Below are 16,675 nucleotides of genomic sequence, written 5' to 3' on the forward strand. Positions count from 1 at the left end.
TATCAATGATGGTTACGGGAGGAATGTGTCACAAAACACAGTGCATCGCACCCTGCTGCATATGGGGCTGCGTATCCGCAGACAGGTCAGAGTGCCCATGATGACCCCTGTCCACCATCGCAAGCACCTATAATGGGCATGCAAGCGTCGGAACTGGACCTTGGAGCAGTGGAAGAAGGCCACCTTGTCCGATGAGTCCCGTTTTCTTTTACATCACGTGGACAGCCATGGACGTGCGCTGTTTACCTGGGGAAGTAATGGCACCAGAATGCACTGTGGGAAGACGACAAGCCGGTAGAGGGAGTGTGTTGCTCTGGGCAATGTTTTGCTGGTAAACCCTGCGTCTGGCCATTCATGTGGACGTCAATTTGACACATACTAACTACCTAAACATCGTTGCAGACCAGGTACACCACTTCATGGCAATGGTATTCCCTGAAGGCAGTGGCCTCTTTCAGCAGGATAATGCACCCTGCCACACTGCACACATTGTTTGGGAAATGCTTGAGAAACGTAATGAATAGTTCAAAGTGTTGCCCTGGCCTCCAAATTCCCTGTGGGATGTGTTGGACCAACAAGTCCGATCCATGGCGGCTCCACCTCGCAACTTAAAGGACTTGAAGGATCTGCTTCTAATGTCTTGGTACCAAATAACACAGGACACCTTAAGGTGTCTTGTAGAGTCCATGCCTCGGCGGGTCAATGCTGTTTTGGTGGCACGTGGAGGACCAACTGCACATTAGGCAGGTAGTTAAAAAAATTTGGCTCATCGGAATATATATATATATATATAGCCAAGCCTTAATAACAACCCTCATGACACTTTGACCTCAGCCTATAAATCATTCTCTCATTTAAAGAATCCCTAGAGATTCATCTTGTTGTAAATAAAACTCTAGACACTATCAGGGCTCTGATAATCAGGACATTTTTATTAAAGTCGTAATGGGTGCTTACAAACTATCCAGTAAGTCTATCAAAGAGCTCTCTCTCTCTCTCTCTCTCTCTCTCTCTCTCTCCATCTACATCTATTTATGTCTCACTGGATGGCAGCAGTTGTTGAAGTTGTTTGATGATAGGATCTACTTAACTGAAGTATTATCCAGATATTCACTCTCTTCCTAGAATCCTGCAGCCACAAACAAATAGCAATTTGTTTAAAAATTGTAGTGAAACAGATGGCAAGAGAACTGGAGAGAGAGAGAGAGAGAGAGAGAGAGAGAGAGAAAGAGGGAAAAAAAAGAACAAAAGGAGAGGAAACAGATGGTTCTCATATGGAGGTTGATCGCAGTCTCTGCGTTTGCGTGTGCCTGGACTCATGTTACCATGACTTTGGGGGAATATTGTCTGTAAGCTGTCAAAACTATTCAGGAAAAATTATTGATAAACACATGAAATGGGAATAACGTTCTTCAAAGTCTCTGAAAATGTTCAGTAGTTGCTTTCATTCAGCTAAGGACTGTCAGGAAAATAACAAGCTAAGAATAAAAGTCCTTCATTTGTAAGGATGTGCTACTTCTATGGTTTCACGATGAAGTCAAAGCAGTAAGTTCAGCAGTCCAATGAAAAAGAATAAGAATGAGAAAAAGATTGCAATATATTACAGTTTTGAATCGCAATACACTAAATATAATGAATCACAATATTATTATATCGATACCCAGCTATCCATATACTGAATATCATATTCCCACCCCTAAAACTCATGAGCTTCAAAAATGAAAGTCTGACTTCAAATGGCATTTTTTTGTACTTTTCCAAGACGAAGTCTGAAATTCTGAATGGAATGCAGCATAGATATTAGCCTTAGCAGAACCAATAGTGATGTAAACAACAGCTGGGGTAGGTTTCGTAATCAAATTAAAAATGATGGAAACATAAAACTATTGATTTAAAGTTGTTGATTAGAAGTATAGAAACAATATATTTTAAGTTTATTGCAAAATATTCAGATATATACAAACATATAAGTAGTTTGAGTGTAGGGAGACCCACTTGATTGCATCATTCAGTGTGTCATGTGAGCGGGCAGTTGCTGCACGTAATTTGGCGTGATTCTCTGATTGGTGTTTCTTTTGCCTTCAGGATCATGGGTAGTGTGGTTCTTTACCAGAAACTGAATTTTAAAACAAGATTTTTTTAAATGAATTTGAAATCAGGTGGACTGATAGCTTCAGCACCAGTGTTGAATGTAATTGGATTACAAAGTTTTGTAAGTCAACATGGATAAAAGTGTCTGCCAAATGAAATAAAAGGTAAATGTAACTGTAATCTAATTAATTTTAGCCACAACAAGTAATGAATTACATTTTAAATTCTTGTAATCAGTTTACAGTTACTGACTTTCAATGAAAGTAATTACTTTTTAATACATTACTTGGGTTAGAAATATTTCGAAAAAATATTATTTATGTGTAATATAAATAAAATGTGAATTCATATGTTCATATGTATGCCTGTTTGCGTTTCTCTGATAGCCGAAGGGTGTGCGACAATGAACAAGGAGAAAATAGACATTATTTTCAATTTGTTTCGTGGAAAAACAACAAAATGTTTGTGACAAGTGTTTTTAGAAAGTAACTTGTAATGTGATTACTTTTTTCAGTGAAGTATTCAGTAAAGTAATCTGATTATAATTTTCAGAGTAGTAGTTAGTAATTTGTAGTGGATTACTTTTTTTTTGGTAACTTACTCAACAATTTAACTACAGAGAAAATGAATATGATTTTTACTTCCGGAACCCGACTGTTGCACTCTATTACAACAAAATAACAGGGGCCAGTTGCACCAGCTATACGTAAGTTACAACTTAGCCTATGTTGTGGCGTACATGGGCACTAAGTCACAATTTACGCACAACTAAATATTTGAGCGTTGCACCATTAAACTTAGGTAGAACGTAACCCTACGTATAAACTAAATATTTATAGTGATTAAATGACATCAATGAGCATGTTTTGCATGACTTCAATCCTTTAGACATATATGATGTTAATATTTACACTCGTTTATATTTACGAGAAAGAACTTTATGTAAAAAACGTACTTTTTAGTGGCTCTTCAGCATGAAACCGATCTAACCGATTTGTGGGGTGCGCCACCCAGTGTCAAGTTTCAACACATACAAAATATATATAGGATATTAAAATTAAAATGTGTAATTTTTCCAGTTGAATTCCATGTTGTATTAGTATTTACAGTATTTATTTATTGCCCTAATTAATTTTAGATGCAGTTCCTGAATAATGTTATTCACATAGGCTAAATATATAATTTATCAAATCTACTTTTATTACGTAATCGCATTTTAATGGGGATATAATTCAATACAGATGACATTTGTGTGAGCAGACAAGGTCTGAACATGAACCGTAACAAGATAAGACTGAAATGCATAGCTTTTTAACACTTCTGTGTTCAAATTTGCAGGCTGCTTATTGTATCAATACAGGTTAACGTCATATTATGCGGCTACGCATTACTTTACAGAGAGCTTATGACCTAATAGTTAAGTCTTGCATTAAAAACAGGTGGTGCAACCAAATTAAGCACTGACTTAGTTACAAACTAAGTAGTAGTTACTAAGCCTTTAGTGTGAACTTTACGTCCCAACTTACATGAGACCTTACGCGCAGCTGGTGCAACCCTACCCAGGTGAAGTGCAGAGGAACAAAACTGATCTCAAATAGTGTCTAGAATAAAGTTAACCAACTTTCCTTGCTCAAAGCCTCAAAGTCACTGTGATAATACAGTACTTTGCCAAATGACAGGATAATTCTCTGTGTGGTTTCACAGACGTCACTGGCAGAAACAAATTGTTTTAGTGTGTATGCAAGTGTGTGTGAGTCTGTGGATGAGAAAAGAGGTCAGTCAGTCCATTGGGGCACAGTGATACAGGCACAGAGATAAAACATTTAGCGTTAGTGTCATTTTTAAGCCAAATGGATGACGTCATTCTCTAGGTTTAAGGTTTCAGTTAAATGCCTTCAACTTAGTCACTACAGCATCACTACATCATAGCTAATTTACTTTTTTCATATATATGAAAAGTAGTCCTAATATGCAATTTAATTTGGATTGAATGTGAACTGAATTTGAATTACAGTGCAAAGAGCCGCTAGATTCAAACCAGTACACACAAAAACCTTGAAATCCGTGAAACTTGAAATCCTTAAACTCAATATTTCTGATTGTTTTATCTTTCAAAATGTGGACTTGTCATCTTGAAATGACAATGTGTGCATTTACATGCATGATCTAAGGTAACGTAAACCACTAAAATGGTGTTTCTTAATCAGGGAAAACTCATTAATGGTTAAACCAAAACCCGATTGGCACACCTATTGTCAATTGTTGCCCATTACCCTTATTTCTGTTTGCATGTAAACACCTTTATCAGCATTCTGTCAGCTTATTCAAAATGCGAATGTGTTGTTTACATATCTGTTCATGTTTGGACTTCGAGACTGGAGAAAAAACAGATGATCTTAAATGCGGTCTCATGTAAACACATTTTTCTTCCATTTTCAGTTTTTTTTTTTTATAATGAGCTAATATCTGTTCACAGCATTTTGATCTTACACACTTACACACTAGAGGACAGGATAAACATTTTCTCACAGACTGAATTCCTGCGCTCCCTGTGTGAACAAGCTGTGTGGCTCTTTTGTTTTATTTTTAAGAAATTCTCATATAATGGAGAAATGTCAAGATAAATAGCAACTCTGTCTTCACAAGGACCACTTTTCAAGACTGAAACGGCAGCCACCTCACACAGAAGGACACGTGACAGAACTGATAGAAAGACAAGCCTCAAAGATAAACTACATGTTATGAACGAAAGGATGTTTCTCTTTTTTTTATTTATTCCTTTTTACAAGAGCCTGTGGTATGGTAAAGGTCAAGCTGGTGACAGCTGTTATAAAATAATAAAGTCTAATCCTTTAAACCCTGCCCAGGTTTATTGGCTCTAGTGTTGTCATGATAACAAAATATAAGTCGGTACCAATACAGTAAAATTTCACGATTCTCGATACCAATTTCGATACAAAAAATACATAAATATATAGGTTGGGCCTGGGTAGCACAGCGAGTATTGACACTGACTACAACCCCTGGTGTTGCGAGTTGGAATCCAGGGCGTGCTGAGTGACTCCAGCCAGGTCTCCTAAGCAACCAAATTGACCCGGTTGCTAGGGAGGGTAGAGTCACATGGGGAAACCTACTCATGGTCGCTATATTGTGGTTCTCGCTCTCGGTGGGGCACGTGGTGAATTGTGCGTGGATGCTGCAGAGAATAGCGTGAAGCCTCCACATGCGCTACATCTCTGTGGTAACGCGCTCAACAAGCCACGTGATGAGATGCGCGAATTGACGGTCTCAGACGTGGAGGCAACTGAGATTCGTCCTCCGCCACCTGGGTTGAGGCGAGTCACTATGCCACCACGAGGACTTGGAGCTCATTGGGAATTGGGCATTCCAAATTGGGGAGAAAAAGGGAGAAGAATCTAAAAACAATAAATAAATAGATTATATGCTATATTATATATTTAAAAGTTTAACCAATTTCATCATCAAAACGTCTAATCAGATGATTTAATAAAACTTTAATAAAATGAAAATAGAACATTTACTTTTCAACATACAACTGCATTTTTCTTTAATCAAAAGGTTTTTGTTTTTTTTAACTCTTCAGTACAGATCCTCACAGCATAATCCAAGACACAATTTTATTTGTTGTCAAATTAAGTGCTTCACAACAGAGCGTCACATCACATTATAAATGAAAACATTGATGAAAACCTCTATTCAGTACAACACCACTCTTGCTTGTGAGATATTGCTTAAATATAATAAAAATAATAATAATAATAATTATTATTATTATACAGTAAATACTATATATATATATATATATATATATATATATATTCTGTTGTGATTTCTTCAGTTCTCTCGTCAAGCTTTTATGTAAAATCAAACTTTTATTTTGAAGGCTTTTCCTTTCTGTGTTATGGATGGTAGATTCACACCTCCAGTTAAGACGTTGGTCCAGTTTGATTATTAAAGTGCAAAATGCTGCGATTTAATTAGATAAATATACTGTAGAGTCTGCAGGCGCTGCGCACTTTACACTAAAGGTGTGCTCCGTCATCTATTACAACAAGCGCAGTGATGCTCATAATTTGTGGTGTCATAAGTGGCTTCACACATTCATGTGTGTGCTGAAGGGTGCAGCACATGCAGATGGTTAATAATCACACGATTTAATAATCACGCTAGGACATATCACTATTTTAATTTGATAAATTGTCCATTTCATTGTCGCGTGTTAGTCAGACAGCGCGTGGGGACAAAATCGACTCAGTGCTCAGTATTACTGGTACTGATCTCAATATCGATTCTTAAATCATAAGATTGATCTTTTCCTCTATGTAAATCCTGTAAATTTGATCTTCTCTTACCTTAAAATGTTTACATTTTAAGATTCATCCTGTAAATCACTCGCATATATGACCAAATTTCACGGTATGAGACAAAAATTGTCTGTGATCAGCAGGGTTGGGGAGTAACGGAATACATTTAAAGGGATTATGTATTTAAATTACAAAGTATTATTAACTGTATTCCATTACAGTTACCATTTAAATCTTTGGTAATCAGAATAGAGTTTCAAAAAGTATTTTGATTACTGAAGAGATTACTTTGCTTTTAATTAGTCATTTGCTTCATTTAATATTTGGAAAAACATTTATCCATATAAATGATGCAATCCGAGAAGCATTTGAACAGCGGTGAAACACTATCTAATGATGTGTTAAATTCATAAGAGCAGACATAGGGCGCTTTCACAATGTTATGAGTGAAACGATGGATATGACGTCTTTGAGGAACTTTCCCTTTTGGAAGCTTAACAGAGATAATCCACATCCGATCAGAAAAAGATTTCGTTGTGTACACACGTTTCGTTGAATTTGGAGGAGCAGAAATAGTAATAGCAGGCATGTCAACAGCTAGCTTTATGCTAAGCTAAAATGCTATTTCTAGCCCTTTTACATGCACCTTTTAAAATCCACGTTAGATCTTTTTTTTCTGTAGAAAGACAATAAACATGTATTTATGTTTGCCAAGCAATGTCGCAACTTGCTACATAGGAATTATGAAAACACACTGGAATTCATCTGATGTGTGGATTTGGTGTGTATATCAGCTATTTTACAAAGGTGTTAAATGTGGCTCATCCAATCAGAAATTAGAGTCAGAACTAGGCATATTATTAGTTTTCTTTTCGAGCCTAACACTTTTAACTCAGGTATTACAAATGTTAAGCTATTTTTGAACATTTACTTATTGTGAATTATCTTTTCTTTTGGGTTGTGACCATCAAGTTCCACATAAATACAGTAAATAAGCAAATGATTATCCAATATTAAAAAATGCATAGTTCCGACTCTAAACAGCCTACAGTTAGGATAATTAACTATATTACTTGGTGAAAGAATTGTTTATTCTGATTATTATTACTAACAAATTGGACTGTTTAAGCCACTCGATGCCACACATTACAGTTATTTTACCACATTAAAGGGGCTTCACGTCATGCGTAAGAACAACCCTTACCAATTTGAAAATCACTGTAATGTATAGCTTCTCAAGGCTTAATGCTTTAATAGGCATTACCACATTAATATTTAATATTTTTATTCATGTATTTTGTTCATTTTTTTGTTACATTTCCAATTTAAATCACTTTCACGATAAATACCATTATGGCTAAAATTACTCATACCACCCACCCCTAGTGCCACAAAGCCATGCAGAGAAAGATATGGGGAAATGCGGGGAAATTAAACAAGCTAACACCGAGCCAACGGATCATCCAAATATTTGAAACTACACTGTAAAAAAAACAAACTGGCAGCTGTGGTTGCCAGAAATTCACCGTAAAAAATACGGTAACCACGTTTCAGGCTTCACGGGATGTAATTTTGATGCCTGTATATTTTACAGCGCATTACCTTCGTTTATATTATTAAATAATAAACTTGATATATTAACCTTCTGAAACTGTAAAAATTTGCTTTTCACTTTATAATGTATTGTTGATCACCGTAGTAATTACAAAAGGGCACATGATGACATGAAGTTCATCAATAGAGGCCCTTCCTGGAGCAATGACCAACAATCATGTAGAGACATTGCTCAGTATCACTCACACAAACACAAAACACCATCAGGGTAACACATGTGAAATTTAAATAATGCAGTAAACATTAAATTAACTACATCAAATATAACAGAACACCCCAATGTACATAACTGATATTAAAAACAAGAAGAAACAACTATTCCCCTATAATGAAATGAACTGGGTAATATTTTTTTACTGTAGCATTTTTACAATCTTTTACCGTTAAAATTACGAAAAGATTTTACAGTGTAGATAGAGTCTGTGTTGACACTTTCCATCTCTCTCAATTCTCTTTCTCTTTCTCTCTCTCTCTCTCTCTCTCTCTCTCACACACACACACACACACACACACACGTTGGTGCAGCTATCCTTATGAGGACTCTCCACAGATATAAAGATTTTTCTCATAAACCACCCAAACCCGCCCACACACACACACACACACAGAGAGTCGCTCAGATTTCTCTACGAAGAACTGATTGTCAAGTGAGAAGCACAATAGCTGTGTTGTGAAAGTTCAGCAGAATAAATGTAAGAGGAGAGAGATGCTCATATAGCCATGACCATCCCAAAACTGCTGATGCCACATTAAAAGGTCACCCTGAGACTACTGAAAAGAAGAAGTGTGTGTTGGAGAGATTCTACTGTCACAGAACCAAACTGATAAACATAAGTTATAACTCAACACAATACAATATGAATACCTGTGGCTGAACTACAACTATTAGGCAGAACAGAAGAAACAACAATGTAACAAAAAAATAGTTGTCCCCCTCAAAGTCTATGGTGGTTACGGCCCTGCACAGGTCATATGGACCAATTTTATGGTGCTTTGTGTCCTGTTTGAAGATTCATAGCCCTCTGTGGTCTTTTGTAATTGTAAGGAAAAAGCAGCAACAACATTCTACTAAATATCTCCTTTTGTGTTCCACAGAAAAAAAGGTTTGGAATTACATGAGGTGAGTGAATGATGACAGAATTTTTATTTGTTGTGATTTTCTGCATAGCAGATGCTAAAATCATCATGCCTGCGGATAAAATTAGAGTGAATCGTGGGGTGAAATACTCTTGAGAGCAGGCTCATACCTGGAAAAAGTGTTTCTTGCATAGTGCATGATACTGTCAAAGTCATAGACCTCTCCGAGCGAGTCCACCTCACCAGGCTCCATCTTCAGGAAGTTGTACTCCTGTCCTATGAGATCAAACCAAGAATGAGATCTTACAGGAACAGGAAGTGAACTGTAAAAGCTTATTTGTAACAAAATGGCTGCTTTCACAAAATAGGTGTTATGGATTTTTAGATGATATCCTGATGATATATTATTCTGTTACAGGGAACGTTCAATAAATTCAGAACATTGTGTACCCATCATGCACTCTGGAAGTGCTCCCAAGTATTCTTGGGTGGTTAGCATGGCAACACATCACAAAAGCTGAAACATATTTCCTGTTTGCAGGCATTTATTTAGAAGGCAGTCAAAAATAAAATATTATATACATTTTTTTAAACAATAAGGCAGTCATTGACATTTTCACAAGGGTTAAGGACAATAATATATGCAATATGATGAGTCTTATATGAGTGTCTATCATCATTCTATCATCAGTCAATATTTTACTTTTCTGAGTCATTTGTGCAATTATTTTTCAACCAATTGATTTCAAGATGATTTTTAGTGGATGAAAGAGGTCAGTTCCCTAGTGCCCTAGCAGAGAAACCCCATGTGTAGTTCACCACATTAACTATGAACATGTTCCACTACTGTTTGACAATCCAAAAGTGTCCAACTACTTCTTGTCTTCATTTTGAACAGGTCACTTGGTTTGATATTTAGAAATCTAATGAGTGTCTTAAGCGTTAAAGGTGCACTCAGTATTTTGCATGCATGTCGTCTTGGACTTACACTGACACCTATGGGCATGGAGGCCACATGATTCAAACACAAACGTTTTCAGTTACCAATGCTATTTTAGAAATTCACTCTTCATAGTCCGCCATGATTCATTTAATTCATGAGTGAAAGTGTCCAATAGCAAGTCAGTTACTGAGATTAAGCGAGTAGTATATGGCTGGTCATGTGATCATATCACGGCAGCCTCTCCATGTAGAGGTTACTGAAATTCCAGATTTAATATACATGTTTCAAAATTACAATACATTCTTTAAGTAAAACTTTAATGAGGAAAAAAGTACTGAGTGCACCTTTAAAATATATTTGGGGGCCACTGTAAATTAATTATATTGTTGCAACCATAAAGTTTTAGGGTTATTAGGTAACAAAGGTTTCACTTCAAATACTTTGGCCAAAATTCTTGATGAGAAATATACAGTACACAAGTGTATTTGTGCTGAACTCAGCAGAAAAGAATTTGTTTAAGTAAGTGGGCCATGTTGTTCCAAGCATGTGGTGTAACAGCTGGTTGTGTTCTCTGAAAATTGGCACAAAATCATCTTTTGTGCTTGTTGTTGGAGCGTTGGCCTTAATTGACTCTATGTATCTGCTTATCATCATGACAGTTTCAGTTCTAAACCAATACATGTTATGTTATCTACTGGCAAGCCATTGGCATTGCAACTGAGCCATGAATACAAAGTATTTGGACACTTAAACCGCACTTAAAAATGCGTGAATGTCTTTGTATGAGATGACAAAATACCAAGCCAAGTACCAGTAGCATTTTTTATAAAGAGAGATAGCACAAGTAAAACATAAGTGTACAAAAATAAGTTTGTCCGATTTGAAATGATGAAACAAAATACAGACCTACCGTTAAACTGTTGAAAACAAAGGACACATTCCAGTTGTCAAATGTTTGTGGAACATGTCCACAACCTTCGGACCAATCAGCTTAGTGTCATCGCAAAAATGGACCAGAAAAGCTCTAGCATCATTTGACTGCAGATGCCACTTGGTTTGATATTTTGTTGTCTAATTTAATGGCATTCAGGCACTTTTTGTCCAAACACTTTTTGTGGCCACTGTAGATATTTTAAATGTGTTTGAGTGTTTTTTAATTTTTTTCTGTCCTACCTGGCTGAATATTGTCCCGTATAATGCTGACGTGATCATCTCTATCAGGTCGCGTGTGCTCATGCCAGAATCCAATCACGTGCCCGAGCTCATGCACCACAATTCCAAACTTATCACAGTTCTTCCCGATGGATATAGCTTGTGGACCCCCTCCCCTCCGGCCGACATACGAACAGCACCTGTAGAGGTTCATCACCATCATAATTAATATCCTCCAGTTTATCTGACTGATCATTTCATTTTATTGATCACAAAGACATAAAAAAGATAAAAACATTCAGTTAGAATTATTCAATGTGATTTTATTATTTTGGCAGCATGACCACATAAACACTGACATGTTGCTACCGAAAGTACCCTGAAATGAACCAAATTCTACCGAATTACTGACAAGCGGCATCTCCATCAGATATTTTTGCATCAATTCAAACATGAACACCGTTTCCTCTAGCGCTACTGATAGCGTGTTGCGCGAACAACCTTAGAGACACAGGGGAACCAGGGGCCGGATTCACAAACATTTCCTTAAGAAACAAATTAAGAAGGTTCTTAGGATAAATTATAAAAAGTTGTAAGAACGTTCCTAAGTGCAATTCTTGAAAAATTCTTAAGAAGTTCTCTTTTTATATTTTCTTAAGAACATCTTTGACATTGTATGAACAGCCTGCTAATGGAGTTGCCTTGTCTAACAGCCTACAACAAATTCAACACTGGTAAATTGGTAAAGTGCTTGAGATGTGTTAGTTTAATGACATTAACTGTCATAGGAGAATTTACTTGCTGCTAACCATTTGATAACTTTAAATTTGAAATGGAAGAAAAGAAACAAAAACTTCAGTAGATAAGAGCTGAGGAAATTAGTGTAAGGAAAAAGTTCTCCTTGGGAAGCTTGATAATAATATCACGTCGGAAAGTAAGGGGCGGGTAAATGGGAAAAGGTGATGGAGGCTGTCTCCGCTGTGCCCATCTCCGATAGGGATGTGGATGCGGGGGAGAAAAAGAAAGTCTCAGCTTTCTAAAGTTATAATTATGTTTCTATGAACTCTAAATATCGCAGAGAGAGAGAGCGCTATACGCAGCGCATCCATTAGCATGATTGGTCACCACATTAAGAAGCTTCAAAACAACATTTATTGTTTGAATGTGGTGATAACATTTACATGGTTTACAAGCTGAAAATAAAAACATAATTAAACAAAAAACAGTCAAAAACGTTTTTCGGTCTAAAAATAAAATATCTACGTTAACAGCCCACAGCAACTTCAGACTCAACATGAAAAACCAAGTAAATTCATTAAACATCTTACCTTTTAGAATTTAAGACAACTGTGAGGTTATCCTAACTTTAAGACATTATTTACGATGATATTTAAGACAACTTTTTTCGAGAATTTGAATGCTTCTTAAGTTTTTTATTAAGAACAATCTTAAGAAAAAAAGATATAAACTTCTTAAGAAAGTTTGTTCGGGAATACAAAATATTCTTAACTTTTTTCTTAAGTTACAAATTAAGAAGAAAATGGTAGTTAAGAAGAAATTTCTTCTCAAGAACGTTTCGTGAATCCGGCCCCAGGATGTAATCGCGTTCACATAAACAATGGTAAGCACGATTTAGAGGCTGCATTTTCCCTTTAAAATTACATTTTTACTCCTCTGAAGGTTAGTTTTAGGGTTGGGGTTTGGGTTAGGGTGCAGGGCTAATAAAATATGCATTCCTCTTCACTGTTTTTCATTATTAACAACTTAAAATGCAACTTCCTTTTGGCACCTCTCTGTGGACATTTCACCCAGAAACCATTTGTTAAAAACACTTCCACAGCCGGCCACTGGGGGCAATGATTCAAATTTTGTAGCACAGACCTACTTCAGTTGAAGAATTTTCAACCTCCTGTCAGCAAAATTCACTGTTTAATCTGATTTTGGTGCGATTCATAATTATTTAAAAAAAAAATGGTGAAGACACAAATGTAACTGGAGGATCAGTGTCCATCATAGTACATTTAGTGGATTTATACAACTAAAAAACATGTCAAGAAATGTATTTTGGATAAAAAATTCAATGTATTTTGGATAAGAAATGGTATTATTAATTAATTATAATCGATTATTAAATTCTGTACTGTGTGCAGTGAACTGTCATTATTAGATGTATTGTCATATTTCCAACTAAAACAAAAAGTTTTCGGTGGGATATATCAAAGGACTCATAGCTAATAGCCTTAAAAGGAAGAATCAAATTTTCCTTGATCTTTTGACATATACAAGGTCATTGTACTTTAAAAACATACTGTAAGTTTCAGAACGGAAAACTTCCTCTTTAATAGAAAAAGACCATTTAATTAAACCAAGCTGAAAAAACTGCTTTTTTGGAATTTGTGGAACTTGTGATGTCACAAGGACCAAATACATTTGCATATGACTCCCTCTTCAATGCCTTTTTCCCCCATCATTGCACCCTTGGCCCCGCCCACTGACAGTCAGTCACACACGTGAAGAGGAGAGTGATGGCCTTTCATGGGAGATTCATCCAAATGGGTCTTATACAGGACACTTTCATGTGCCTATCTGGATTTAAATGTTTTTCCTACATAAATGTGCACGGCTTTGACCGTTATCATACATCTCGTGCTGCTTTTAAAAGACGCAATGTCAAGTTATAACTCTAAAAAGGGACCCCCATTCTTTTTCATCTTGCGGTTTGCTGTCTTGCTGTTGTGCTGTTTTGAAGGCATCCTGGATCGGTTTTTACACCCATCTGTGCTATTTTTAACTGTTGGTTATGGACTAGATGTACATATTTGATCATATTGATGTGTTTCCGCACAACACCAGCAATGTACGCCGCGTTTTAAGAGCAGTACAATTGCTACATTTAAAAATGCGTCTCATTCTGCTGCTGCTGACTGGGAAAAATGCATGTAGTCCTGTGTCCTGTTGAAGCCGGTTGAAGCACCCAACATCACCGTGGATTGTATTACGCTTGCGTATTCAGAACATTTCAGCGTGGAATGTGTGTGTTCGGCTCATTTCAGTGTGTATTGCTTGTAAACCAGTGACAATATTATTCAAGCATTGCAAAGGTACTGTTATTGAAAGATTGGGCGGTTAAAATTGGACTATTAGACGAAAAAACGTAACCAATTCCATTTATGATTATTTCAAATGTCATGTCTGTTTGATAGTTTATGCTGTGATTGAGTGAATAGTTTGATATATTCAGATGAAATGTGTTGGGTGTATGTTACGTGTTAACCCTGAAATGTAGTACTATAATGTTGTGTTTGTTTATTTTCTTTGGATTGAGAAAGACTGCACGATGTTAGCCAATCACAACAGTGGGCGTTTACACTGAATTTTTATAGGACCAGACAGCTTAAAACTAAGCGTTTCAGACAGAGGGCCAGAGACAGTGTGGAAAATTATTATAACTTTTTGGAGTAGAGCAGCCAGTGGTTACAAGCTAATATTCATGGACTAAAAGCCACACAACTGACTAAAAATCTTTGATTTCATTGGATCTTCAACAACACACAAGCTACAAAAGTTACTTAAACAGAACATCAAGTTCACTCGAACAAAATGTCATGCATTGTTTGCTTTGTATGTTTGCTTAGAGCTAACGTGTTGTAAGGTCCAGATACTGTAGAAACAGGGTGTGTGTATCACAGCAGCAAAATGTCTTGTAAAAAAAATACACAATCAAACAATTCCTTTCAGAAAGAGCACGGGATATGTGGGAGAAAAGCTGCCAAGAGCTTGCTTGCTTGTGATCGGTGCACACACACACAAACCCACATGTACAGCCTGTGTGGGTGCAATGGAACACTCTTTAATTATGAAGCACCCAGCGGATCGCTCCAGAAACTCTGCCTTGAACTTTGCACAGCACAGACAGGGGTTGCCAGTACACACACATACATCTGTGTTCATCAATGCATGGGCACCCCATTGGCAAGTACTGCTGCCTGCAAAGGGGAAAAAGCTTAATGTATCGCCACCATAACCCAAGCGCTCACACACATGGATATAGTGTTTGTGTGGCCACATGGCCTGCAGTGGGACATAAAAGCCCCCTGTACTTCCACAGAACTAAAAATGACTGGCACAGCATGCACAGTGGTATATTTTTATGCAGTTTCCTTTCGCTGCTCGGCCGCAATTGCAAGTCTACTTAGGCAGTGAGAAAGCAAACAATCTATGTAACATTTGTCTCTGTCAATATTGCTTTTCTTTCTTAAAGACCTTGTGAAATCAAAATAGGAGTTTTGTGGCTTTTAATCTAGCTTTGAGGACATACATATTCTAGTTTACTCCTATAAGTTGACTATATAAACTTTTAGCAGATATAACGCATTCAAAATTTACAGTCTTTTGTCCGCAGGGGTGTATTCAAATTCTGGTCCAATAATTCTCTCTAGAACTGTAATGTGCCATCTCCATAAATTATAAATACCACCTGCCTCTGACTAGCAATAGCAAGTAGCAAATCATGGTTTGGTTGTGAAATAAACTAAAGGCTATTAGCTTTTTAATGAAAAGGGATGAGGCCTGTTGGAACTCACTCTTTCAATTGGAAATATGTCAACACAGGAAAGAAAACTGTGATCATCCAGCCTTTTAATGGAGTACATGTAATTTACTGTCATGTTGAATTATTTAATATCATATACATTTGTGCTCAAAGGTTTGCATACCCTGGCAGAAACTGTGAAATTTTGGCATTGATTTTGAAAATATGGCTGATCATGCAAAAAAACTGTCTTTTATTTAAGGATAGTGATCTTATGAAGCCATTTATTATCACATAGTTGTTTGGCTCCTTTTTAAATCATAATGATAACAGAAATCACCCAAATGGCCCTGATCAAAAGTTTACATACCCTTGAATGTTTGGCCTTGTTACAGACACACAAGGTGACACACACAGGTTTAAATGGCAATCAAAGGTTAATTTCCCACACCTGTGGCTTTTTAAATTGCAATTAGTGTCTGTGTATAAATAGTCAATGAGTTTGTTAGCTCTCACATGGATGCACTGAGCAGGCTAGATACTGAGCCATGGGGAGCAGAAAAGAACTGTCAAAAGACCTGCGTAACAAGGTAATGGAACTTTATAAAGATGGAAAAGGATATAAAAAGATATCCAAAGCCTTGAAAATGCCAGTCAGCACTGTTCAATCACTTAAGAAGTGGAAAATTCAGGGATCTCTTGATACCAAGCCAAGGTCAGGTAGACCAAGAAAGATTTCAGCCACAACTGCCAGAAGAATTGTTCGGGATACAAAGAAAAACCCACAGGTAACCTCAGGAGAAATACAGGCTGCTCTGGAAAAAGACGGTGTGGTTGTTTCAAGGAGCAAAATACGACGATACTTGAACAAAAATGAGCTGCATGGTCGAGATGCCAGAAAGAAGCCTTTACTGCGCCAATGCCACAAAAAAGCCGGGTTAC

The 16,675-nt window shown here is 36.8% G+C and overlaps 1 protein-coding gene across 1 annotated transcript in view; it reads right to left on the minus strand.

Annotated features, from left to right (window-relative positions):
• The window catches only part of LOC127415112 (bone morphogenetic protein 1-like), a 126,549-nt gene that overhangs the window by 63,422 nt on the left and 46,452 nt on the right, over window positions 1–16,675 (minus strand). Inside the window, exons 5-6 of the mRNA XM_051653673.1 lie at window positions 11,224–11,402; window positions 9,278–9,383 (exon numbers count right to left, since the gene is read on the minus strand). Of these exons, the coding sequence (XP_051509633.1) occupies window positions 9,278–9,383; window positions 11,224–11,402 (285 nt within the window). The remainder of the gene's footprint in view (window positions 1–9,277; window positions 9,384–11,223; window positions 11,403–16,675) is intronic.

Source organism: Myxocyprinus asiaticus, chromosome 24 (genome assembly GCF_019703515.2).
Source record: "Myxocyprinus asiaticus isolate MX2 ecotype Aquarium Trade chromosome 24, UBuf_Myxa_2, whole genome shotgun sequence".
Lineage (NCBI taxonomy): Eukaryota > Metazoa > Chordata > Actinopteri > Cypriniformes > Catostomidae > Myxocyprinus > Myxocyprinus asiaticus.